We start from the raw sequence: 26157 nt of genomic DNA, 5'->3' as shown, positions 1-26157 counted from the left end.
TAAAATTGCCTTGGTTCTGTCTGTTTCGTCCTTCTCGATATACCACGAGAGTACATGGGGCTTTGTACCTTGTGGGAAACGCTCGCAATGATTATTAAAATCCCCAGTCCCAGCAGATACCTAAGTGCTAAATTGGCACAATTCCCACGGCTGCTGCCTTTATCAGTATAATAAAAAAAACTTGTATCTACCAAAAGCCCCAATTCTTGACTTTTAATATGAACGCAGACCTACCCATCACTATCACCACAACATTTACTGAGCGTCTGTCTGGCCTCGGTCATGCACTGGCACCAGCGAGGAGTGCCAGGCTCAGAGGCCTGCAGCCCAGTGGCGACGAGCAGGCTTGACAGCGTGCGCGTGGTCAGCCCCGGGCATCGCCCGGTGCCGCGGGCAGCTGGAGGCGGCACACGCTCAGCGCCGGGCTGGGAGCCTGACCTGAGAGGTAAGAGGGAGTGGACCTGGGGAGAGACTGAGATGGCACGGCCAGCCCAGGGCACGGGTGTACCCAGTCAGGCGAGTTTAGCTAACGGAGCTGTGCAGGGCTGGGGGGGGGGGGGGGGTGTAGCAGTGCCGAGTGGGCAGGGGGTGGGGCTGAAGCGCAGGGGCAGCCAGTTTCGCAGGCCTGAGAAAGTAGTCCCGGGGCCTGGAACGAGGATTAGCGGTTAGACGCCGCTGAAGAGTCCACGTGGGGAGAGGTGTGGTCAGACTCAGCGCAGAGCTATGCTGCCACCAGCTTCGCGGGAGCAGCAGGAGGAAGGGCCCCGTCCAGCTGTGCAGCAGCCCAGACAGAGCGGGTGGGCCTGAGGGGACATCACCCCGATCTCCTTGCTCAGTTCCTGGCTTAGGGCCAAAAGGCAGGGATGCTCTCTCCCAGCGCCCTGCCCAGGAGGGGCCATGGCAGCCTGTGTGCCCCTGACCTTGTCTAGACTTGCACCCGAGGCCTGCCCTGGCGCCTCCTTTCCCACGGCCGCCCAGCCGCCCAGGAAGGCTCCAGGGCTGCGACCAGTCCCATCTGGCTCTGCGAAGCGCAAGCAGCCGTGAGTCCCAGTGCACACGGACAGCAGGCACTTGCTAAGCACTCAGCACACACTCACTCCCTTGATCATCACAACCTGCACAGTAGGTGCTATCATCACTCCCATTTACACAGGAGAATGGAGGAGCAGAGATTTAAGCCTAAATAAAGATGGCCAACACTTACAAAGCACGTATTCTGCACCAGACATCATTCTAACCCTCCATCTGTATTAAACCAGCCCTCCCTGCACCCCATGAGGGGCACGGAGTCTGCACCAGACCAGGGGGAAGCTGCACGTGGGGAGTAACTCATCCAGGTTAAACAGCAAGTCAGAGGAGTGGGGGATGCAGACCTGACGTTCCGGCTCCGAGGCCTGGCCTCTTTGCCATCATGCTAGACACAGGGGCGGACCACAGACGATGCTTCAGTTCCTCGGTGAAGGTGCTGGCGGCCACACAGGTGTGCGTCCTGTCCAGCCAGAGTCCCTCCCTGGCCGCTGTGACCTGGCCTCTGCTGGGGGCCAGAGTCTCCAGACCCGAGGCTCTAGGCTTCCCTTCTCCAGAGTCACTGTGGAGGGACTGTCCCCCCTCAGGGAGTCAGAGACGCAGGTTGGGGTGAGATTACCTGGTACCCAAAGATGTGCTGCATCAGGCGGTCACACATGACATTGCTGGTGAGGACCAAGTACAGAACTTTCACAGCTGCGTACATGGTGTGGTCATCTGTTGCTAAGGAAATGAGGCCCAGGAGGATGGCAGGCCCGCCAATGAAGTCCAGACTGCTGGCAGCGGGGCTGGAGTGGAACACCCGTACCCCTGTGTGGGACAAAGGGGCAAGCCATCAACAGGCATAACCTCTCTGCAGTGCAAAGTCCCCGCGGCATGCTGGGTAACTGAGCTGCCAGCACCATGCCACCTTCCATTCAGGACAGAGAGCCTGTGCACAGGTGACTGGCTGGGAGGAGGGGCCTGTGCACAGGGAGAGGGGGGAGGAGGGGCCTGTGCACAGGGAGATGGGGGAGGAGGGGCCTGTGCACAGGGATGGGGGAGGGGGGAGGAGGGGCCTGTGCACAGGGAGAGGAGGGAGGAGAGGCCTGTGCACAGGGAGGGGGGAGGAGGGGTCTGTGCACAGGGAGATGGGGGAGGAGGGGCCTGTGCACAGGGATGGGGGAGGGGGGACCTGTGCACAGGGAGAGGAGGGAGGAGGGGCCTGTGCACAGGGAGAGGAGGGAGGAGGGGCCTGTGCACAGGGAGGGGGGAGGAGGGGTCTGTGCACAGGGAGATGGGAGGGAGGAGGGGTCTGTGCACAGGGAGATGGGGGAGGAGGGGCCTGTGCACAGGGAGAGGGGGGAGGAGGAGCCTGTGCACAGGGAGATGGGGGAGGAGGGGCCTGTGCACAGGGAGAGGAGGGAGGAGGGGCCTGTGCACAGGGAGATGGGGGAGGAGGGGCCTGTGCACAGGGAGAGGGGGGAGGAGGAGCCTGTGCACAGGGAGATGGGGGAGGAGGGGCCTGTGCACAGGGAGAGGGGGGAGGAGGGGCCTGTGCACAGGGAGAGGGGGGAGGAGGAGCCTGTGCACAGGGAGAGGGGGGAGGAGGGGCCTGTGCACAGGGAGAGGGGGGAGGAGGAGCCTGTGCACAGGGAGAGGGGGGAGGAGGGGCCTGTGCACAGGGAGAGGGGGGAGGAGGAGCCTGTGCACAGGGAGATGGGGGAGGAGGGGCCTGTGCACAGGGAGAGGGGGGAGGAGGAGCCTGTGCACAGGGGGATGGGGGAGGGGGGGCCTGAGCACAGGGAGATGGGGGAGGAGGGTCCTGTGCACAGGGATGGGGGAGGGGAGCCTGTCCACAGGGAGATGGGGGAGGAGGGTCCTGTGCACAGGGATGGGGGAGGGGAGCCTGTCCACAGGGAGAGGGGGGAGGAGGGGCCTGTGCACAGGGATGGGGGAGGGGGGACCTGTGCACAGGGAGAGGAGGGAGGAGGGGCCTGTGCACAGGGATGGGGGAGGGGGGACCTGTGCACAGGGAGAGGAGGGAGGAGGGGCCTGTGCACAGGGAGAGGAGGGAGGAGGGGCCTGTGCACAGGGAGATGGGGGAGGAGGGTCCTGTGCACAGGGATGGGGGAGGGGGGGCCTGTGCACAGGGAGATGGGGGAGGGGGGGCCTGTGCACAGGGAGAGGAGGGAGGAGGGGCCTGTGCACAGGGAGATGGGGGAGGAGGGTCCTGTGCACAGGGATGGGGGAGGGGGGGCCTGTGCACAGGGAGAGGAGGGAGGAAGGGTCTGTGCACAGGGAGATGGGGGAGGAGTCTGTGCACAGGGAGATGGGGGAGGAGGGGTCTGTGCACAGGGAGAGGGGGGAGGGGCCTGTGCACAGGGAGAGGGGGGAGGGGTCTGTGCACAGGGAGCGGGGGGAGGAGGGTCAGGGGCTTAGAAAGTCTTAAGTCACTGAGAGAATCTATGCTGAGTCCTTCAGATCGCTGCCCTCCATCGCTGTCTGGAGTGCAGGAGGAGCCAGATGCCTTTGGTGCCACCTGAGTCTGCTGGCTCCTCTGACACCTCTGCCCCTACATCCTGCGGCCTTGGGTGCTTGCACCAACTCACTGCTTTGGCAGTTGCTGGCACAGAGGCCCACTGTGCCCACTACATGGGCTCCATTGTGCACAGATGCCGGCCTGGAGAGCAGCTGCGTTTACTACCAATTAGATGCAGTGAGGTGAGCTTACCTCACTCAGTTTGGAGGCCAGCTCCCTGGCAGGGTTAAGCCCCCAGCCCCTCCCCCGTGTGCTGGCACCGCCCTAGCTCCACCGGCTGTGTCCTCACTGTAGCTCAGGACTCCAGGCTGCACAGGCGCTGGCACGGCCAGCCCTTCTTCCCAAATGCCGCAGAGGCTGAGGCTGACGTACCCAGGTGGCCCACAGCCACGGCTCCGATGGTCCGAAGAGGGCCTGGGAGGTGGCCAGCGCAGTTTCTCAACAAGAACACGGGCATGGCGTTGTCGCGGGATGAAATGTTCATCTAGAGAGAGTGGAAAGCGGGGAGCTCCTCACCCTCCCTTTCCAGGGAAGGAGGGGCCTTGTCACAAGCTCCGGGAGGGCGGGCGCTGAGTTGGCCCAGCGCTAGCGCCTGGCTTTCAGGAAATGCACACGGGCCCATCCACGTCGGGAGCCTGGAACCCAAGGCCCGGCTCTCCTGTCCTGCCTCCCAGCTGCGGCTTAATGGAGGGGGCAGCTTTGGTTGTACAGTTGTGCCACACATGTCCCACCTGCTCGGTGAGGAGCCAACGGGGCGGGAAGGGCCTGGCACGTCTGCAGGCAGAGCGTGCTGCAGAGGCCTGCATGGCCGCATCCCGCAGTCTCTCCATCTCTGCACCCTGGCCTCACTGGCCCGCAGAGCCCAGGAAGTGGGCCCCTGGCCTCCCCTGTCGGAAGGACGCTGCTGGTGAGGCACTTCCTCATGCCCAACAGGGTCCACCCTGAGCCTGCTCACCAGCAAAGGCAGGGCCTCTGACTGTGACGGTGGGAGACTGAGCACATCAGCCAAGTATGAGCAGTGAGCACGGAGCTCTTCACACGGAAAATGGATGCTCAGTGCCGCAAAGGGTTTAAATATTCTGTTTGTTCTTGCTCTGCCGTGAGGATGAGAGCACCTACGTTCTCCTCTGAGCAATTACAGATCAAAGGTTTAGTCCTGTGGGAGCTCATGGGTGGGGAGTCGACTATGTTAGCAAATGAAGTGGGAAGCCCTCCTCATGCCCCCGTCTGCACATGTGCAAACACGCAGCAGCACTCACTCAGCATTAAAAGCTGAAGGCAGCCCTGAGATCATGATTCCGAAAGGGCAGCAAGTGACGTGGGCAGGCGTACCTCCTTGGCAATCAGGCGGCTGTCCACCTCATTGTACGTGCTTCTGATGTCCGCGACTCTGGTGGTGGACGAGCTGGCCACGTGGAGGCCCATGGACACCCTCTCCTCGGCCACCAGGGGCGCTGTGTCTGCACCAGGGTCTGCTCCTGAAGGAACACGTCTCCAGTCACTTCTAGTCTCATTGCACAGAGAAGAAAATTAGTCCTCAGAGCGTAAAGATCTACCACTACTGGTGAAGTCACCATCGAAAGAATGTTTGTTTCTTCTTACATTGTATGTTGGCATGTTGTCACATGTTGTTACTTTGTATGCTTGCATGTTGTATGCACATGTCTCATATTTTGCCCCTCCCTGAGCTTCCCTGACACATACAAAATCGTGGATAAATCTCACAATGTTAACCCTACTATGATACAGAGGCCTTCCAGGTGTGAAATTGCTACGTTTGCAACAACTATCAAGGGTGCAACCCTGCTCCCCCAAACCAGAATGATAAGGCTAAGAAAGCCACTTATAAGGAAGAGACACAGGCTGGGCTGACAGCCCGAGGCGCTCCAGTGAGCGGCATGTCCCTGGGCAGCGCCCCGTGTGCCAGGACTCTGGGTCAAGGAGAGCCCCGTGTGCGACTGGAGAAGCAGGTCAGAACGGTCAGTGCAACTGGCTGGACACCTGACCGGTCGCAGTGCTGGCCGGCGCTTAGCAGAGGACAGGAAGGCGGAAGAAGGCGCGGGGCCTAGAGACAGCGGTGCTCCACCGCTCCCGGCCGCCGCGCCATCACAGGACGCGTGGACCGAGAGCACTCAGCGCCCTTCCCAGCTGGGAGCGGACCCCTGAACTCGGCGGAGCGCGGAGGGCGATGCTCCTGCTTCAACAGCCGACAATCAATAACGAAAATGTGGATGTTCTGTCTGCCTGTTTAATAATTGAAAACAGCAGTGTACTTTAGTTAAAAAGCTCCTTCATTAAAAGGGATGTATCTTATTCATCTCACTCTCTTCTCCTCTTTGCTGATGGAATGACCCACCACTCTCCTCCATCATGAGCTGTGGAGCGGAAATATGAAGGATGTTGTCATTTCCGTTCCTGTGACAGTCTCTGTTGCTTGTGAACATACAATCATCCAATTACACAGGTCTTTCCCGACTGACGGCCAGTGCTGAGGTTACTCTTTATAAATATGCTATAAATAAATGGATGCCTGGTTTTAAAATAAAATCAGCAAGATCATTATCAGTCAGAACACTCCACCTTGGGCAGGCACAGCTTGGAAGTTTCCGCAGTATCTCGGGCCGAGTTTGTTAATAACTTCCAGAGTTTCCATTGAGACGGCTTCTTCAAAGAGGTATGTGGGGCCCAGACGCCATGTTAACGTCGACCTTTGTTTCCAAACCCGAGGGGTAGCGATATAGCCGTAAACATCCACAAACGATGATGGCTCCATCGAAAGGAAAGGTCCTGGCAAGGCCTGAATGTATAACATCTGTTAACAGGAAAAGGGTGGGAGGTGGTTAACTTCGGGATTAATCAAATAAATACCTGTGGACATAAAATGATGTACGTCATTCTTCTCTCAAGGTGAAAATTCATTTTACCTAAAAACATTACAAAGATAACTCTCAAAGCTGAGAAACAGGGTAGCAAAACAGTTATGAAATGCTAGTGGGAGTGGGCGACACTGCGCCTTAGGAAACAAACTGAGGAATAGTGAGAGCCCTGAAATGCCCATTTGTGTGTCCCATTCATCCAGCTAAGAGCCCACGTGTCCAGTATTGACACGTTAACTTATGTACTGAGAATAATTACAGATACACAGAATGGAAAGAAAGAAAATCACCTCTATTTGCAAAGGGTATGTCCATGTAGAAAATTCCAAGGAATCTACAATTTAAAAAACCTCCCCAAACTCCTAGAACTAACCAGTGAGCTCAGCAAGGTCCCAGGATGGATACGTGATCAACACACAAAAGTAACTGCATTCTAAGTCTAACAATGAACATGCAGAAGCTAAAATCAAGATCAATACCATTTACGACTGCTCAAAGGAAATGAAGCACTTAATAAAACCCGTGCAAGATCTGCATACTGAAAAGTCCGAAAGGATGGTAAGTGAAGCAGAGGAGACCCATGTAAAGGAAGGGACAGACTGTGCTCCTGGAGAGAAAGACTCAACATAGTGAAGATGTAATTTCTCCCCAAAATGATAGATAAGTTTAACACAACCCTTTCAAAACCTCAGAAGGCTTTTTGTAGACAGACAAGCCAATTCTAAAATTTATATAAAAAGACACTGGCTCTAGGCTTAAACAAATAGCTTAATAAGTAGATTAATTCTTCTATTTTGAAATATTGGGTACCACTCCACCCAATATTAAGGTTTATTATATAGCCACACTAGAGGCCTGGTGCACGAAATTCATGCACGGGAGGGGTCCCTCAGCAGTTGGACATCACTCTCGCAATCCGGGACCCAGGCTCCTAACCACTCACCTGCCTGCTTGCTTGATCGCCCCTAACCACCTCTGCCTGCTGGCCAATCACCCCTAACCACCTATGCCTGCTGGCCTGACCACCCCTAACTGCCCTCTCCTGCCAGCCTGATCGCCCCTCTGCCTCGGCCCCTGCCACCATGGCTTTGTCCGGAAGGATGTCCAGAAGATGTCTAATTAGCATATTACCCTTTTATTAGTTTATATAATTAAGACAGTATGGTATTGGTAGGGGGATAGCCATGTAAACAATAGAATAAAATAGAAGATCCAGAAATAAACCCATACGAATATGCCCAACTGCTTTTTAACAAAGGTTCAAAAGCATTTCAATGGTGAAACAGTGGCATCTTCAACAATCAGTGCTGAAAAACTGGACATTCATAGGTAGAGAAATAAACGGCAACCTAAACCTCATGCCTTATACAGAAATCAGCTCAAAATTTATCACAAATTAAAATATAAAGTTTTAAACTAGAAAACACTTTTTAAAAGCATAGGAGAAAATACTCAGACAAAAAGGTCTTCAACTTGACACCAAAAGCAAGAACTATAAGAGAAAACTGATAAATTGCACTTTATTAAATAAGATATTATCTCTGAAAAATCCATGTGAAAGAAGATAAAAATAAGCTATAAATCAGGAAAAAGTATTTGAAAATTAAATACTTGACAGAGTACTAGTATCTAAAATATATAGAAAAACCCTTAAAACTCAACAGTAAAATCACACAATGCAATTAGAAAATGAGCAAAAGACAGGAACAGACATCACCGAAGAGTATATACAGATGGCAAAAAAGCACATGAGAAGATGTTCAATGTCATTAGCCATCAAGTAAATGCAAATTAAAAACATACCAGGAAGAATTAACATTGTTAAGATGTCCATACTACCCTAATCAACCTATAGATTCAGTGTAATTTCTACCAAAATACCAATGAAATACTTCACAGAATGATAACAAATAATTCAAAAATATATCTGGAACCACAAAAGACCCTGAACAATCACAGCCATCTTGAGAAAGAAGAACAAAGTTGAAGGGATCATACTAGCTGATATCAAACTATATTACAAGGCTATGTTAATCAAAACAGCATGGCACTGGCATAGAAACAGACATAGAGATGAATGGAACAGAATAGAGATCCCAGAAAAAACCCACACCTATATGGTCAATTAATATTTGATAAAGGAGGCAAGAACATACAATGGGATAAAGACAGTCTATTCAATAAGTGGTGTTGAGAAAATTGGATAGATAATGGCAAAAAATGAAACTAGACACCCTTCTTATATTATGTACAAGAAGTAGCTCAAAATAGATTAAAGATTTAAATGTAAGATTCTATACCATAAAAATCCTAGGAAAAAATATAGGCAGTAAAATCTTGGACATCTCTCTTAATAATATTTTTTTCTGATATTCCTCCTCAAGCAAGGGAAACAAAAGAAAAAATAAATAAATGTGATCGCATCAAACTAAAAAGTTTTTGTATAGGAAAGGAAACCATCAACAAAACAAAGAGACAACCCACTGAATGGGAGAATATATTTGTCAATGCTACCTCTGATAAATGGTTAATATCCAAAATTTATAAAGAACTCATACAACTCAACACCAAAAACAAACTATCCAATCAAAAAATGGGGAGAGGACTTGCATAAACACGTCTCTAAAGAGGACATACAGTTGGCCAATGGACATGAAAAGATGCTCAATGTCACTAACCATCACAGAAATACAAATTAAAACCACAATGAGATATCACCTCACACCTGCCAGAATGGCTATTATCAATAAATCAACAAAAAACAAATGTTGGTGAGGATGTGGAGAAAAGGAAACCCTTTGCATTATTTCTGGAAATGCAGATTGGTGCAGACACTATGGAAAACTATATGGAGGTGTCTCAAAAAATTGAAAATGGAACTGCCTTATGGCCCAGAAATTCCACTTCTGGTTATATATCCAAAGAAACTAAAAACACTAATTTGAAAGAATATATGTTCATTGCAGCATTATTTACAATAGCCAAGCTATGGAAGCAACCCATTTGTCCATCAATAGATGAGTGAATAAAAAAGCTGTGGTACATTTTCACAGTTTAATACTTTGGCCATGAAAAAGAAGGAAATCTTACCATTTGTGACAGCATGGATGGACCTAGAGGGCCTCATGCTAAGTGAAATAAGTCAGAGAAAGACAAATAACATATGATTACACTTATGTGGAATCTAAAGAACAATATACCTAAACAAACAAAACAGAAATAGACTCATATATACAGAGAACAGACTGATGGTGTTCAGGGGGTTGGAGGGTTGGGGAACGGAGTGAAAGAGGTAAAGGGACTGACAAGTACAAACTGGTAGTTACAGAACAGTCCTGGGATGTAAAGGACAATACAAGAAACATAGTCAACAATATTGTATTAACTATGTATGGTGCTAGTTGGGCACTGAAAATATCAGGGGGGAAACGTTGTAAAGTATATGATTGCCTAACCACTATGCCAGTGATGGCGAACCTATGACACGCGTGCCAGAGGTGACACGTGAACTCATTTTTCTGGTTGATTTTCCTTTGTTAAATGGCATTTAAATATATTAAATAAATATCAAAAATATAAGCCTTTGTTTTACTATGGTTGCAAATATCAAAAAATTTCTCTATGTGACACAGCACCAGAGTTAAGTTAGGGTTTTTCAAAATGCTGACACACCGAGCTCAAAAGGTTCACCATCACTGCACTATGCTATACCCCTGAAACTAATCCATAATAATATTGAATGATGCCTGGCCAGTGTGGCTCAGTGGTTGAACATCACGCCATGCACCAAGAGGTCACCGATTCAATTCCAGATCAAGGGCACATGCCTGGGCTGTGGGCTCAATCCCCAGGGAAGAACAAATAGGAGGCAGCCGATAGAGCTTCTCTCTTCATCAATGTTTCTATCTCTCTCTCTTTCCCTTCCTCTCTCTCCAAAATAAATCAATAAAAATGTTTTTAAAAAGGTTGAATATAATCTTTAATGAAAAATATTTTAATTGAAAAACACACCACTACACACTCATCAGGCTAATTACAAAATAGTGACAATACCGAATGCAGAGAACCTGAGTCATTCTTGCTGGTGGGGATGTGAGATGGGGACAGCCGCTCTGGGAAATAGTTTGGCAGTTTCTTATCGAAGTAAACCTGCAATTGCCACAGGACCCAGCAGCTGGACAGTTGGGTATTTACTTCAGAGACATGAAGACTTAAGTTCACACAAAAAACTGTTCACAAATGTTCATCATGACTTTATTTTTAACAGCGAAAACCTGGAAATAATCCAGATGGTCTTCCGTGGTTATGTATCCATTCCACGGAACACTACTCAGCAGTAAAAAGGAATGAACTATTGACATGTGCAACAACTTGGGTGAATTTCCAGAGAATCCTGTGAGTGGAAAATCTAACCCTAAACGATTATATTCTAGATACGCACACTCCTGGAGGCATTTGACTGGACATGGACAGCACCTAAAACAGTACGTAACCCATAGTAGGGGCTCAATAAATATGTAATGAGGAAGGAAGGGGAGGGAGGAAGGGAAGGAGGGAGGAAGGAAGGGAAGGGAGGAAGGAAGAGAGGGAGGAAGGGAGGGAGGGAGGAAGGGAGGGAGGGAGGGAGGGAGGGAGGGAGGGAGGGAGGGAGGGAGGAAGGAAGGAAGGGAGGAAGGGAGGGAAGGGAGGAAGGGAGGGAGGGAGGGAGAGAAAAAAGGGAAGGAGGGAGATCTAGGATTGATAATGATTGGGAAAAAAGCTAATTTTCTGTTTTGGAGAACCTGTTCTCATTCTCTCGCCTCATCTTTCTGATGACAGGTACATTTTATTTTTGTAAGATACTCTTACCAGAAGACGGCATCACATTTACCTGGAGGTGTCTATAGAATTTAGGTGGTTCTAACCTAATGAGTGTCAACCTGGTCTGTTTTGCCCCGAGCCAGCAGAGGTCTGGAAATGTGGGGATATTTTGGTGTCACAAGTGGGGACAGAGCATGCTATGGCATCTCGGGGACCACAGACTGCTCAGTGTCCTAATATACATAGAATAGACCCCACAACAAAAATTACCAAAATGGCAATACTGTTGACATTGAGAAACCCTATTAACCTAAGGATCTCCATCCTGGCTGTGTATCCGCTCACCCGGGAGACTTTGGAAACACTATGTGTTACTTACTGTTTTAGGTCCAAGAGGTCACCGATTCGATTCCAGGTCAAGGGCACATGCCTGGGCTGTGGGCTCAATCCCCAGGGAAGAGCATATAGGAGGCAGCCGATAGAGCTTCTCTCTTCATCAATGTTTCTATCTCTCTCTCCCTTTCCCTTCCTCCCACGGAGGGTCTGCGGTGACTGACCCGGGACGCGGCCGTCCGGGCTGTCCCTGTGCATGGGAAGTGCGGCCGGTGAAGACGCCCTTCACTGCCTGGCTTCCCTGGGACCACTGACTGGCGGCTGGAGCACGATGGTCAGGTTCCTCCGCTCCTGGCTCCTTGCCCTTAAGCCTCAGGACCGCGGTGACTAAATGCCTGTGATGAGGCACTTCCTCCAGATGTGTTCACCTACGTGCCTTCCCTACACGGGGACTCATCCTGGTCCTGTCCTGCCACTCCTGCTCTGAACCTGGCGGGACATGTCAGTGTCCTCACAGCTCGGGCGCCTTGCTCTCAGCGTGGCCGCAGGCCAGGCCAGGGCACGACTCACCGGACGCCTCTTACAGAGTTGGCCTCCGGCCCTGCTCAGACCTCCCTGGGAATTCACACGGGATGTAAACAGTCTTGACTTTTCGCTCTAGAGCGTGTTTTCTTATGCCTGTTCTTCCAGTCACAACAGTCACCACTACTCTCCTCACCACGCTTCACCTTCTGCGTTGGCTGTGTGACCTTTATCACATTTTGTAAAGATGCCCTTTTATGCCCAAGTTCAGTCAGGTGTTCGGGACAGTGAGGGGGCCTCACTGGATGCCAACCCCGCTGCCAAGAGAAAGCACAGACCTGGACCAGGCCACACAGGGCAGTGCGGCCAGGAGACAGGGGTGGGGCGGGCGCAGCTGGGGACCATCTCACCTTGGCTGAGCCAATGGCCTGTCCGTCCAGGTAGGTGGAAACGGTGCAATTCCTTTTCATTTCCTTGGTGACAACCACAGCCAGGTGATGCCACTGCCCACAAGCCAGCAGCTGGCCACACCGGACCTGAAGCTGGCGTCCTGCAGAGGGCTCAGCGTTGTCCTCGGGTTCCATGACATCTGGAAGAGAGAACACGGATCTCCCGTGTGGCTGGAGCTGCGGCAACCCAGGGGGCGGGGCCTGGTGCCAGGGAGGCCGGCCGTGCCCCGCTTATAAAATAATGACAGCAGCAGCGCTCCCTGCTGAGGTCTTGCTTTGAGCCAGTGTTCTGAGGACTGCTCCAATCTCAGCTCATGTCATTTTCATGACAACCCTGTGAGGGAGGCACTATGATGATCCCCGTTTTACCATCTGAGGCACTTGCCCAAGGTCACACAGCCAAGGTTCCAGCCCAGGAGTCAGACTCCAGGTCTTCCCCCCACAGGCGCCTCCACAGTGACGCACATGTGCTGGCCACGTCCTCAGAGGGAGCGGGAAAGGCGGGTCCTGCTGTGTAAAGGACGCCAAGCCTCCCCTGGACCTTCCCACGTTTCCCTCAAAAGTGACACTTTCCGGGATCACAGGACAGGTGTCGCCGGGAGGCACCGAGCTTGGCTGTCTGGGGCCCCTTGGGGCCGTCACAGGCAGGTGAGCGTAGTGAGTCGGGATGTGATGATAGAGCTGGGACCTGCCGCCAGCAAGGCTGGGCGAGGGCCGGGCTCCTGGGCTCTGCGCCCAGAGCTGCTGACTTTGCCCCACTCCCCCACATGTGGGAGAGGCCAGCCGTGGTCCCAACACCCTACCCAGAGGCTGAAACTCTTTCTCTTCTGTGGACACAACCAAGGAGAGATCGTCCGGGCAGAGGCTGACGGAGAAGCAGACGAAGGGCTGCTCGGTCCGGGCCAGGTGGCGCACCACGGTCAGGAAGCGCAGCGGGTGGCCTTCGAGGGCCGAGCTGTGTCTGCTGACCAGGAACCAGCAGGAGAAGGTCAGGCCGGCCGGCGGAGGGAAGGGCCTGGCAGCACCTGTGGTCAGAACACAAGTGCCCTGAGGCTCTGTGCTGCTGGGGAAGCCTTCCAGTGTGGCTGCGGTGGTCCTACTGTGTGCCAGCACTGAGCCTCGACTCATGCTCATTTACATCAACCCCACCCAGAGGATGCTCTTGTCTGCTTACTCATCCTCTCAGAAAAAGTCATAATCCCGCCAGGACTTGAGCCTAGATCCTCAAACACTCTTTCCAATTCTGTCCACTATTATCCCATGCGGCCCTGTCAAGGGAGCAGAGGGCACAGCCCTGAGACCTGAACCCAAGGGAGCAGAGGGCACAGCCCTGAAGCGCTGAGAGCCCCCCGCTTAGGTGTGGCCAGCTGTCCTGGGTGGGCAGTGTGCACCTGCAGGAACAGGCTGCCCTGAGAAGACCCTGCCCTCCCACCTCAGGGCGCGGTTGGCACTGCCAGTGGGGCCTGCTGCCCTCACTAAGGAGCAGAATCACTGGGTGCCCCCACATGCACCAGTTCCCGTAGAAACCCTGGCTATCCGACCAGAGGGCCTGGCTCCCAGCGGGGACAGCGCTGTGCAGAGCCCGCCCAGGCCCAGGCCCAGGCCTCTCCGAGCCCGGGACCAGCTTGTTCCTGAGGCTCCCATTTATCTCCAAAGAGAGTCGGAAAGTGGGGTGAAGGAGGGGTGAGGTGTCCATTTCAGCCTCATCAACCCAGGCTCAGCCGCCAGGCCCCTGACCCACAGAGCAGGGCTGGCTGGGCCTCTCTGTGCACAGCGTGGGCAGGGCCCAGGACCCACAGTGAGCAGGAAGCTTGCCCTAAGAGGCAGGACAGAGGGAGGACTCACATCCACAAACCCAAGAGGGAGGTTCGGGCTCTCTGGACACACCCGGAGGAAATCTGCAGTCCAGGCTTCCTGGGGAAGCACTCCCCAGGCAGAGGGAGGGGGCGGCCAGCCGAACCCGGGCAGCACCTACCTGTCCCAATCCCTCCGGAGACCGAGTACTCAGTGCTGGCTCCCATCACCGTGGACAGGGTCGGGATAAACAAACACCTGGAAAGAGGATAGCGCCTGGCTAGTGACCGGCCCTGGCTGTGACCACTCCTCTGTCTCTCTGCAGGGGCCTCACTTCCTCTTGGACCATGAGACTCCGGGGACAGAAAGTGGTTGACCTGGTTCCTACGGCCTAAGAGCGGAACCCAAACTGGAGGCTGGAAGAGAGAACATTCCAGAATATAGACACCCCAGAGGATCCGCCCTGAGAAGCACGAGCGGATGGGGCGGGGCTGGGGGGGTGGGGGGCGGCGTGAGCAGCCATGGCTCCCTGCTGAGTGGTGGGAGCTGATGGAACTTTGTAACCAATGCTGTGCTACATCTGAGGCACCAGGAAAGTAATTGAGTGTATTTTATATGAAAGGCTGCCATACCCATAACCTTCCACGGACATGTCAAACTCCACGAAGGACGGAGCCAGGGCGGCCCGCTGAGGCTGCAGGTTGCGTGGGGAGGTCATGGAGATGAGGCTCAGAGCTGTCTGGAGGGCAGGCATGGGGCTCTGGGCCGGCGGCCGGCGCCCGGGGGCCTGTGTGCCTGCGGGACACGGGCTGGCGTCCTGGGTTCCTGCAGGGCCCTCAGCAGTCACCCCCGCCGCCAGTGCCTGTGGCCCTAAGCAGCAACAAGAGCAGAGCTGTGGCTTGGCTGGCAGCATTCCTGGCCCCTCCGACAGTAGCCCCCACAGTCAGCGCAGCCGGAGGAGGCTCTGCCGTTACCCCGCTGGTCCCTGCCCCTGTGAGGGCAGCTCTCCTGGGCCGCCCACTGGGCTCTCTGCGGATTTTGATAGCACTGCACTGTGGTCACAGCCTACTCCCCCCAGAAACTTCTCCTGTCGTCCCCTCACACCCCCTTCTGTTGCCGTCCTGGCGTGCCCAGGGGCAGCCGCTGGCCGAGGCTTCGTCTTGGCTGGCTGACCTCTTTCCTGAGCAGCCTGCCTCCCTGAAAACTAGAGTCTCCAGCTCTGGCCGCCAGCCCAGCCTACTCTTCATTCTTGCTTCCCAACTGGGACTCCTTGCCTTCATGTTAGGTGACCTTACACTTAGTGTGTCCGCAGGTTTCTTTTCTCCAAGCTAGCTCCCCGGACCAGCATCCTCCCAGGAGGCCTGACACCGGGATCCACCCAATGCTTTGCCTCCTGACCCCGGCCCTGAGCTGAGAGCTGCGCAGCCGTCATGGGCACCACCGTTCAGAGGCAGTGCTTCCGCGATCTGGGCCCAAGGCTCAGGCTCCCGCTCACCCTCACTGTCCTACCGGGGCAAGGCCATCCTCCTTAGAGATCTGCCCTCCCTCCGGGACCACCTCGCCCTCTGCCTTTCCTCATTTGCTCCATTCAGCAGCAGGAAAATGTTTTAAATCAGCTTCCCATTTGCTGCAAATGAGGCCTTGTGAGGAATGCCCGATCTCTTTGAATTCCTGTTACTCGGCATGTCCTCCCCCCCGTCCTCACCTGGGCGTCCAGAGTCCCCGCCATGCACACAAGACGACCCAGGGATTTGCGTCGCAGCTGCCGGAGGTGGGGGAGCTCCAAGGGCTAGAAACTGTCTGCACACGACACCAACACAGAGAAGTGAGTGGAGGAGGCGGTTTGCAGCAGCTTCCCCGGGTTCATCTAGCGCTTCCCTGCACCACCACCCCCCTCCCCCCAGCTTCCTCTCTCTGCCTGGAACCCCTCCTCTAGCCAGGCTCCCAGCACCCAGAGAGCTGAGGAGTTCAGAAGTTTTAGGTGCGTTGACATGACCAGTGACCAGCTAGGAGCCTTGACGGGACCTTGGGAGAAAAAGAATGTGTTGGAAAATAGCTGTCGGACCTTCTCTGTAAGTTTCTAGTGGGGTTTACTCGGCGCCTAAGCAGGCACAGCGTCACTGCCCGGCAGCTGGCACCTCCAGAGGCAGAGAGGCTGGCCTGGCCCTGAGCCCACGTCTGCGGCCGGAAGGGTGTCTGCCGTCCCCTCTGCACAGGCCCCGCAGGCGTGCACCCGGGACTCTGCCCCCAACACTGGGTGGGTGGCCCGGCCACAGGGACTTGGGAGCTTGGCCTCCCTCCCAGCCTTTCTCGCCTCTACCTTTTGTCTTAGTGTCTCCCCCGCCCGGTACCTCTTCCCTCCAGGACGTGGTTTCAGGAGGGGCTGCCACAGGGCAGTCTCTGTCCTCCTGCTTGTCAGGAGTCCTGGCTGCTGCCCTCAGCCAGCTGAACTCACAGCCGCCCCCTCCCACCCGCACCCTGTATGTTCTCACAGTGGGTCCCGTCTCCTGGCTGAGGAACTTCACACAGGCCTCAGGGCTCAGGGAGGCTGCCCTGCCCTCTAATCTCCAGACTGTGGCTCTCCCAGCTCTGCTCCAGCTCTCCCTGCCACGCATTCCGCCAAGCACCCCCACCAGGCACCCCCACCAAGCACCCCACCAGGCACCCCCACCAGGCACCCCACCAGGCACCCCCACCAAGAACCCCACCAAGCACCCCCACCAGGCTCCCCCACCAGGCACCCCCACCAGGCACCCCACAAGGCACCCCCACCAGGCACCCCCACCAGGCACTCCACCAAGCACCCCACCAGGCACCCCCACCAGGCACCCCCACCAAGCACCCCACCAGGCACCCCACCAGGCACCCCCACCAAGCACCCCCACCAAGCACCCCACCAGGCACCCCCACCAAGCACCCCCACCAAGCACCCCCACCAGGCACCCCACCAGGCACCCCCACCAAGCACCCCCACCAGGAACCCCACCAGGCACCCCCACCAAGCACCCCCACCAGGCACCCCCACCAAGCACCCCCATCAAGCAACCCAGTAAGCACCCCCACTGATGGTCCTGTAATGTCACAGGGCCCTTTGACTATTGTCCCCCCTCGCTGAGACCAGCAGTTCAGGGCCTCTGTCTGCTTTGCGGGCCCTCACTCTGCCTGCCCAGCCTCCGGACTCCGCGTGGCCTTGCAGTGGCAGTGCCGGGAGGGACGGAGGGGCAAGGGGACCGAGCTCCGGGCACCGCGCCTGCCCACTGAGCGTGAGCGCGCTGACCGGGGCTCCGCGTCCCAGGCGCAGCACACGGTACCTTAGCACATCCGGTTCGATCGCCTGAGAAGCCAGCTTTTCAAAAATCCTGACGAGGCCGCCGTGCAGGGCGCCGCTGCCGGAGGCCAGGGCCTGGCGGCAGGCGGCCATGAGGGTCCTGAGCATCCCCGCCTCGCACGCGACCTGGCGGTTCTTCTCCGACTTCACCAGGCCCTGGATGTGACTGGCCACGGAGCACTGGATCTCCCGGGACAGCTGAGGGTAACCAAGCCCGCGGTGAGTCCTTGAGGCCAGTGTTTGCGGGACTTTAATAGGCTCCCACCCAGGCCAAGAACTGGTTGTGGGGCCAGGAGGCCGCACCCCTCACAGCCTGTGGCCACTGGACGCCTGCCTGTCACGGGCCCTCAGTGGGCCCTGCTCACCGCAGGGGCCTGGAGCCAGTCTGTGGGAGGGCGTGAGCCCTGCGCTCCGATGCCAACGAGGCGACCCTAAAACAGGCTGCGAACCAGCAGGCCAGCACAACTGCCCAGGGACCATGGACGGGTGCCCTTGGCCTGCGATGTTGAAGTACTTTCTGAATTCACTGACAAAACTCATAAGTCCGGAGATTTTACATGAATTCCAGACATGTGGCCTCTCTCAGGAGACAGCGTCTGGTCAGGCGGGTTTGCAGTCCCCTGTCTGTCGAGAAGCAGCTGGGGCGGCAGTGGCTGCGCCCTCGGGTGGCTCCCCCACACGTCCCCACCCAGCTGGCTCCCTCGCTAACAGCCCCGCGTCTGAGGTGGCGCCCCGCCTGGGAAGTGGAATTCGCCTGGGAGTGAGGCCTCAGGAAATACCCCTCCGCTTCACGCAAGGGAACACCCACCCTCTGGCCTTGAACTTCCCATCGTCCAGAACTTGGATGTTGGTAACTACAGTCCTTTAATTTGGGGGGAGAGTTGGGGAGTCTTGGGTGGGTGGGAGTGTTGTATAAAGCAAGATGCAAAAACACCACCACAAAGTATTATTAGTAAGAATTAGAAAGAAATGGTGCACCTCCTGTTCCCATTACCAGCCTGTACTCGCTGCTTCCGGGGGGCTTTCAGGGCCTTTCTTTTGTTTGTTTGGCTTCTTCCCCCCTTCCCCAAACCCAACACTCCCCCGCCCCCGCCGACCCCCAAGCAGGAATACTTTAAATATGCAAAAAAGAAAAAGTTTTCAAAACCGAGAAATGCTGATCTTGCCTAATGATGCCACAAGTTTACTCCAAAATTGCTCAATGCCCTGTAATGGAGGAGGGAAGATCAATCGCCCTCATTATCACTGCAGCTCCATCAATACCAATATCGCCTTGTTTTGAATAAAATGTGCTGTTTTTTTCAATGTTGGTTCCAGTAAAATGGGGTTTTAGTGAAAATATGAGCAGTAGCAGGAAACTGCCTCCCCTACAAACGGATTGATTTTCCTGACGCAGATGCAGGACAGGGATGGTGGTCAATTAGGACTCGATGGTGAGCGCGCGGGGTCACCAGGCTGGCCCGCAGGCTGGGTCCCCAGGCAAATCACCACCCAGCGCTCCGCGGGGCAGCTCACAATGGGCTTCTGCCTTCTCCGCTTAACAGCTGGGCTTTCAAGTCGTCCTTGTCCAGTGTGGATGCTCATTTTTCTTTATTTCTCTCCTCTCCGCTTTATCTTCTGGTCCGGAGCCCATGTGGTCCTGGTGGGGTGAGTCTGTCCAGGAAGGCATGGGCTTCTGGACGCACATGTAGAAACCATCGGGCGACCAGCATCTGCCTCCCCCAGACACTCAAACAGAACTAGAAATTTCTATCGAGCCACTCAAATGTGTCAGAGTTGCTTGTTCCAGTTTGGTTGACATATCCTTTATCTGATGATTTCAGAAGCGAGGTAGTGCAATTTCAGCGACCTCAGCTTTTAGGGTCGGAGAGGTACATGGGGAACCAGGATACATAAAGCCCACGGGTTTGTTTTGCTGGACAAGCTATTTTAGTTTTATCTTGCTTCCTTAGTTCTCGCTTGCCGTGCCTATGTGGCCTGCTAGGCACGGAGTTGGTGGCCTCGGCTCAGTGTGAGCAGCCCCAACCGAGATGAGGGGGGGTGCCTGCTCCACACCTGCTGCCTTTTTCTGTTGTTCTTAGAAATTACAGACATATGACAACCAACACTTCCTGGTAACAGAAGCTGAGCATCTTATATTTATGAAGTATTTGTCTCTTTCAACTTTACTCCCATCCCCTCCGTGGCCCCGCTGTGCTCCAGCCCTTTGCTGGACGCCCTTTGCTGGCTGCACCAGGCCCTTCCGGCTGACGCCCAAGTGGGAAAGCTCTTTCCCAGCCCGTCCTCCGCTGAGCTCCTACTTGTTAGTCAAGGCACAATCCGCGCCCTCTCATCTCAGAAAGCTCCGCTGACTCTCCCACCTCAGTGATGAGCAGCACCGACTGTGGCAGACGCACTGCACCTGCCGGTCCTCCCTCTCCCCGCCGTCCCCACGCTGGGAGCTGCCGCGGAGTCAATAGGTCTTCACCCTCGTCCCCAGAGCACCTATCACTGTGCCTCGATGCAACTGCTGCCTCGTCAGTGTGAGCACAAGGCACAAGGTGTTCCAGGACATAGGGGTGCCCTACCCCAGGGGGCTGAGGGGGGGCAAGAAGGGTGAGGTGCCAGTTAAGTGTGAAAGGGACAGCCGGGCAGCAGGGGGCCTGGTCTGTCTGGGAGATGGCACACTCACTCATGCAGACACCAAGGGACGAGTGTGAGCATGGCCCTCCCAGGAAAGGCTGGGGTCCTGGGCAGTTGTGAGCCTGGCTCATTCACCCCAGCACCCAACACCCCCCCTTCCAACCCCTCCCTACCCCCCGCTCAGTGGTCAGCCTGAGATGGGGCATGAGAACCAGCAGGGAGACCAGTTTACACATCCACCAGGAGGGTGCCTGCCCAGCCTGGGACCTGAAACACCATGGAGATAGCTGGGCCAGGGAGCAGTGGAGCCCAGCGGGGGCTCCCAGAGACCTGGCACCACCCTCCAGCCGGACCCATCCACCCGCGGCTGGGCCTCCTCTGCACCCAGGAAGCTCACTTGCTCTGTGTTTCTCTATCTCTTTGGTACAAAGTAAATTGCTGACATTCTTTGTTAAGAGACATTTTAAACAGGTTTGTTATTGTTAACAGATTTCCATCCACGATTCTCTGGAGCAGGTCCCTGAGCAAGACTGTAGGGAGCACAGTTTCTTGCAGGGATGAGGGTCCATTCACAGGGGGCTGTGCTCCAGGCCTGGTGTTGCTCCAGCTGCCACACTCCCTCCTCCCCGTCCCAGGTCCTGGGCACACAGCACCAACTCAGAAGCAGGTTCCGTGCTGATCTGACATTAACTGACAGGCTAGGGGCTTTCTCTAGGCCTGTTTCCTTAGCTCTAAATGAGCATAATGAAAACGCCTCGCTCACAGGAGGTTTTTTGTGGGAGTCGATAGAAACAGCATCTGTGAAAGCACTTTTGCTTACAGGATGCAAATGTTTTGAGGATTATTCACCCCCTTGCCTGCAGTCCTCTTTCCTCACCTGCCATCAATAGGGCTCTCCACCTGAGCAGCCAGCTCAGCGCAAGGAGCATGGGCCTGGCCTGGCCTCGGGTCCCATCTCCAGTGACACAGCTGACGTCACCGGTGCTTCCTACTGGCAGGCCATGCTTTCGCGCAGGAGCTCATTTAAAGCTCAGGCAAATGCCCTGTGCAGGCGCTACTATCGCCCATTCACAGATAAGGGAACAAGGCCCACACTGAATCTGGCTCGCTGGGGTTGCCTGCCGAGGGAGGGGCAGGAATTCCAACTGGGAGATCCGATCTGGAGGCCACTCCATCGGCAAGTGCTGCCTGCAGGCCCCATGCTGAAGCTCAGAGAGTGCCAGCCAGCTCCAGGCTGCAGGCCCCAGGCGCCTGGCGGGTGCTGTGCGCAGTGGGGCCCATCCTCCTGCAGGCCAGGGGCGTGGCGGGAGCTGGATCCCAGCAAAGCCAAGTGAAACTGGATTGGGCACTGGGAACCCATCCTCCCGTGTTAGGCCAACCCCCAAAGCTTACAGGGACCTAGTGCTCATGGCTCTGCCCACACAAAGGCTGCCTGAACCTAGCCACTCGCACAGTGCTGGCCGTGAAACACACCTACATGGGTTTGGCGGTTCCCGCCATCCGGAGAGGCCAGGGCCCTCCACGCTGCCAGCAGTTCAGGCTCCCACAGGCCACTGGCTCCGGTGGCTTCTGTCCACCTCAAACCAAACACCTGCTTGCGAAGCCCAGGGCCGAGCTGCTCAGCGTGCACAGCCTGCGTCCTTTTCTGCTAGTGTCTGCTCCTACGGGGCCTACAGCTTTCCCTGTAACCACTGTCCTCGTCTGTCTTTTATTGTTCTACCACCAGTCAACCGGCAAGCGTCTTCCCGCTCTCCTTCTCCCAGTCTTTCCTCTCTGGACCATTCCTCTCAGGGCCGGAGCGGCTTCTCAGGGCCTCACCATCCTGCTTTCTTGCCTCCGGACAGCACAGCTGCATGTGTTTGAGAGGCCAGGGGCACCATTCCCCCCTTTGGCTGGCACCAAACCTCCACAGGCACAGCTGGAAAAACAGTTCAGGGTCGCGCTGTCCTCACACCACGTGGATTATTGTGGCCCTGGCACGGAAGCCGCTGGGCTCCCTCACACCCGCTCTTCTGCGCTTCCTTACCAGACTGTGTGTCTGTGTGTCTGTGTTTCTGTGTGTCTGTGTGTCTGTGGTGTGTGGTGTGTCTGTGTGCCTGTGTGTCTGCGGGGTGTACTGTGTGTCTATGCGTCTGTGTGCCCTGAAACATGAGACAAGCGTGGTTATCGCTGCTGACGTTCACTCATGGGTTCAGACCCATTGCTGAAGCTGCGTGAGGCCCTCCACACCATCCTGTCGCCTTCCGTGGAGGCAGTCAGGCAGTGGATCGAGTGCAGAGAAGGCAGGGGAGGGAGCCCAGGCTTTCCGTTCCCGAGTGGACATTAGCATACAGTTCAACATCAGTGCCCTGTTAGGAACTTAAAGTAGGATAATGCAGGTGGAAGAGTGCCTATAGTGTGTCACCTTTCATTTAATATTTCCAGAAGTGTCTGTGCCATGCCGGTCCTGGGAGCACGGACAGCCAAAGCCGGAGGAGGGCGGGGCATGACGGAGGCCGCACGCCAGGTGCCGGACTACCTGTTTTACAATTACTCTCCCTCTGCTCTCCTCTGGGAAATGAGAGGCTGAGACCGGAAAAGGTACATCCTTCCTAAGGCCACACAGCTGACGAGTGGCAGGCCTGGCACCAAGCCAGGCCTCACTCCAACGCCATGGTTTTAACGACGCATCGTGTGCTCATAAGGAGGAAGCTTACTCCCTGACAGGGTCCTAAACTGATGGCGTACAGAAATGTTGTATTTAGTGGGCATAGTTTGGCTTTGTTTTTACTTCATTTCTCCCTAATTGGATGGGAGTCCTTTAGGCCCTTCCCTACAGCCACAGGCCTTATCGCTCCCTCTCAAACCTGCCTAACGTACGCATTTTCTTTACCTCTCTGGCCCCAAGACACTGAGTCTGCAACCCCCGTGGCCACGTGTGAGCAGCTGAATTTGAGATGCAGAAAAAGGAAGAGGACTATGTGAGACAGAAATAATGACGGCAAAGGGGACGAGAAGACTGGTCCCCTGGTCATTGGCCAGAGCTCATCCCTCCCACTTCCCCTCTCACTCCACCATCCTCGGCACCGTGCCTGGACCCTCCCATCTCCAGGCCAGAGCCTCTCCCCCTGCTCTACTCAGGAGACTACCCTAGCAGTCCCTGGCGCTTGCCTGGGGCCTGAGATTGTTCCACTCAGAAACAATAGGCACATTTGGGGCTCGGGTTCAGAACGAAAGAGCACGAGGAACCCAGAAACTGAACATAGCTGGAGTCTCTAGTGTGTTATAATGTAACACAGCAAGACTCCTACTTTACCAGTTTCCTTGTTGGAGGAAATGGCTCTCCGTAAATAGCCTGCCTGACACGGTGCTCTCCGGGGCTATTACTGCTGTCAATATTGTAGTTACTTGAAACTCATATGATTAGTTCAACGTGTGTGAATTACAGGCTAATTCCAGAAAATGGCACCTTTTCGGAACTGAGGGACAAATGAGACGAATGCAGCGCCTCGCCCAGATTCTTCCTGTGCCACCAGACCAGGCAGGAGGTTCCAGTAGAACCTGGATGTACCAACAACCACTCGATGTTGTTGCTGCTCCCAATAAGCTCCCATGGCCACCACTTCTTTTTTTTTTTTTAACATATTTTTATTGATTTCAGAGAGGGAGAGGGAAAGAGATAGAAACATCAATGATGAGAGAGAACCATTGATTGGCTGCCTCCTGAATGCCCCCTACTGGGGATCGAATCTGCAACCTGGGCATATGCCCTTGACCGGAATCGAACCTGAGACCCTTCAGTCCACAGGCCATTGCTCTATCCACGGAGCCAAACCAGCTAGGGCTGGCCACCACTTCTTCACAGGAAAGGCCACCTGGCACAGAGGCAGGAGGACTGGGAGCCCTCTCCCAGGGACACCGCCACTGGCTACGATGTTAGCTCTGCCACTCACCTCTGCAAGGTTCAGGGCCTCACCTGCCAAGTGGGAGTAGTGCTACCTGCTGGCAGGGTTCCTACAGGCACTACGTGAGAAAACACGTGCTAAAGTGGTCGCTGCACCACCCAGCAGTGCTTCCTGGGAGGATGTGTCTGCCCACCATGCTGAGCTCCAGCATCGCTTCCTTTCCTCCTGATGACAATGCCACAGGGAGCGATCACCCCACACTACAGCCACAGAAGTTAAGGATCAAAGGGGGTAAATAATTTCCCATGGTCTGTGGTGTGAAGTGGAGGAACTGAGATGTGACAGCATCTGCTGTCTTCAGAGCCTGCACCCTGCTCATACAGCGGGTGCTCATTAAACATCATGAGCCCTGGCCGGGCAGTGCAGCTGGTCAGTGTCATCCCACTGTGCCCAGGATGTGGGCTCAGGGACATGCAGAGCCAGCCGATAAATGCAGATAAGTTGAACAACCACAGTGTTCTCTCTCTTCCTTCCCCTCTCTCTAAAATCAATAAATAAAGCCCAGCTGGGTTGGCTCAGTGGGTAGAGTGTCAACCTGTGGACTGAAGGGTCCCTGGTTCGATTCCTGGTCAGGGCACATGCTCGGGTTGCGGGCTCGGTTCCCAGTAGGGGCCGTGCAGGAAGCAGCCGATCAATGATTCTCTCTCATCCTTGATGTTTCTATCTCTCTCTTCCTCTCCCTTCCTCTCTGAAATCAATAAAAATATATTTTAAGAAAATAAAATAAAATCAATAAATAAAATTTAAACATCACAGTAGTGATGGTGACGACAATGGATGACAACCCAGTAAAGTTCACTTCTCTTCACATGGCGTTCAAAGCCCTTCATAACATGGCTTCAAGTAGCCTTCCGGCCCCACTCACCGCTTCTCTGCCCACAGGGGTCGTCATGGCCCAGTTGAACTCGCCAGGGGCCCTAAATGGCACCTCCTCTGCGTCTGCCTCTGTGCCTGAGCTTCCTTGCCTTCCTCCCCCACCTACTGTCATGGGCACATCTTTTCCTTAAGCTTAACGCCTGTGTCCCCTCCTCTCTGGCTTTCCCTTCGCTCTGTCCCACGGCCTGTGGACACACATTTGTGGCGGCCTCAGAATGCTCTTCCATTTTCTACACTCCTCTGCCACCCACCTCAAACTCGGGCTGTGAGTCCCTGTAACACTCATCTCTGGCTCCTCAGGGCACCTAGGAGGGGGTTGCTGGTTACTCGCAGCAGCAAGCACATCTATGGCAAGACCCTTGCAGCTGCTGAGCACCCCGGGAAGGGAAACTGTCCTATTCCCAATTCATTATTTTTTTTTTTTTCTGGGACCAACTCAGCCTCAGGAGGACTTGAGCTGAACTCCATTTCGCCTTGTGCTGGGACAGCAGCATTCACGTCAAGTTCCCACAGCCCAGCTTTAATGCCGAGGATGGCGCAGGAGGAAACCAGGCCCACTGGCCTGTCGTTTCCCAGAGCAGCTCGCAGTGCCAGTGTTCTGGGGAAAAAGCAAACCACTTCTGGGTTGTGAACAGAGCAGAAGACAGGGAGCCCAGTGGGAACTCACAGCCCATCTTCTTAATAACACTGCCCTCTACTGCCACTTCCGTTCCTGCTCCTTTTTCTGCAACAAAACCCGCGGCACTGCAGCGTTTCCTCATGTGGGTTATTTCTCACTTGACTTACTCTTCTATTTGCTGTTATGAGGCTCACACCACCACCCCTCTCAGAAATTAATTACTGCAATTATCCAACTTTGAACAGCACTGGTTTGGCATCTGCAGAAAATATTTGAGAAAATGCACCACTACCTTTCATTTGCATATTTTAAAGATAGGAGAAATTACACTTTTCCTAAATTATTTACTGTGACCTGAATAGAGAAAAGTCGCATACCAAATGGGATTTCATTTTCATTCTTCACTTGTCTAATTACCATCCTAGACTGAGAGGGAGTTCCCGCCAT

The 26157-nt window shown here is 54.7% G+C and overlaps 1 protein-coding gene across 1 annotated transcript in view; it reads right to left on the bottom strand.

Moving 5' to 3' along the window:
• WDFY4 (WDFY family member 4) overlaps nt 1-26157 on the bottom strand; it is a gene marked incomplete at its 5' end in the record, with an annotated part of 233527 nt that overhangs the window by 145587 nt on the left and 61783 nt on the right. Inside the window, 10 exons of the mRNA XM_081104486.1 lie at nt 1646-1836; nt 3920-4031; nt 4880-5025; nt 6128-6359; nt 12489-12667; nt 13331-13552; nt 14503-14579; nt 14954-15191; nt 16027-16121; nt 17633-17847. Of these exons, the coding sequence (XP_080960612.1) occupies nt 1646-1836; nt 3920-4031; nt 4880-5025; nt 6128-6359; nt 12489-12667; nt 13331-13552; nt 14503-14579; nt 14954-15191; nt 16027-16121; nt 17633-17847 (1707 nt within the window). The remainder of the gene's footprint in view (nt 1-1645; nt 1837-3919; nt 4032-4879; nt 5026-6127; nt 6360-12488; nt 12668-13330; nt 13553-14502; nt 14580-14953; nt 15192-16026; nt 16122-17632; nt 17848-26157) is intronic.

The sequence above is a fragment of the Myotis nattereri genome (assembly GCF_964212035.1).
Source record: "Myotis nattereri genome assembly, chromosome: 13".
NCBI classification, from domain to species: Eukaryota; Metazoa; Chordata; class Mammalia; order Chiroptera; family Vespertilionidae; genus Myotis; species Myotis nattereri.
This window is presented reverse-complemented; position numbering and strand designations above follow the sequence as displayed.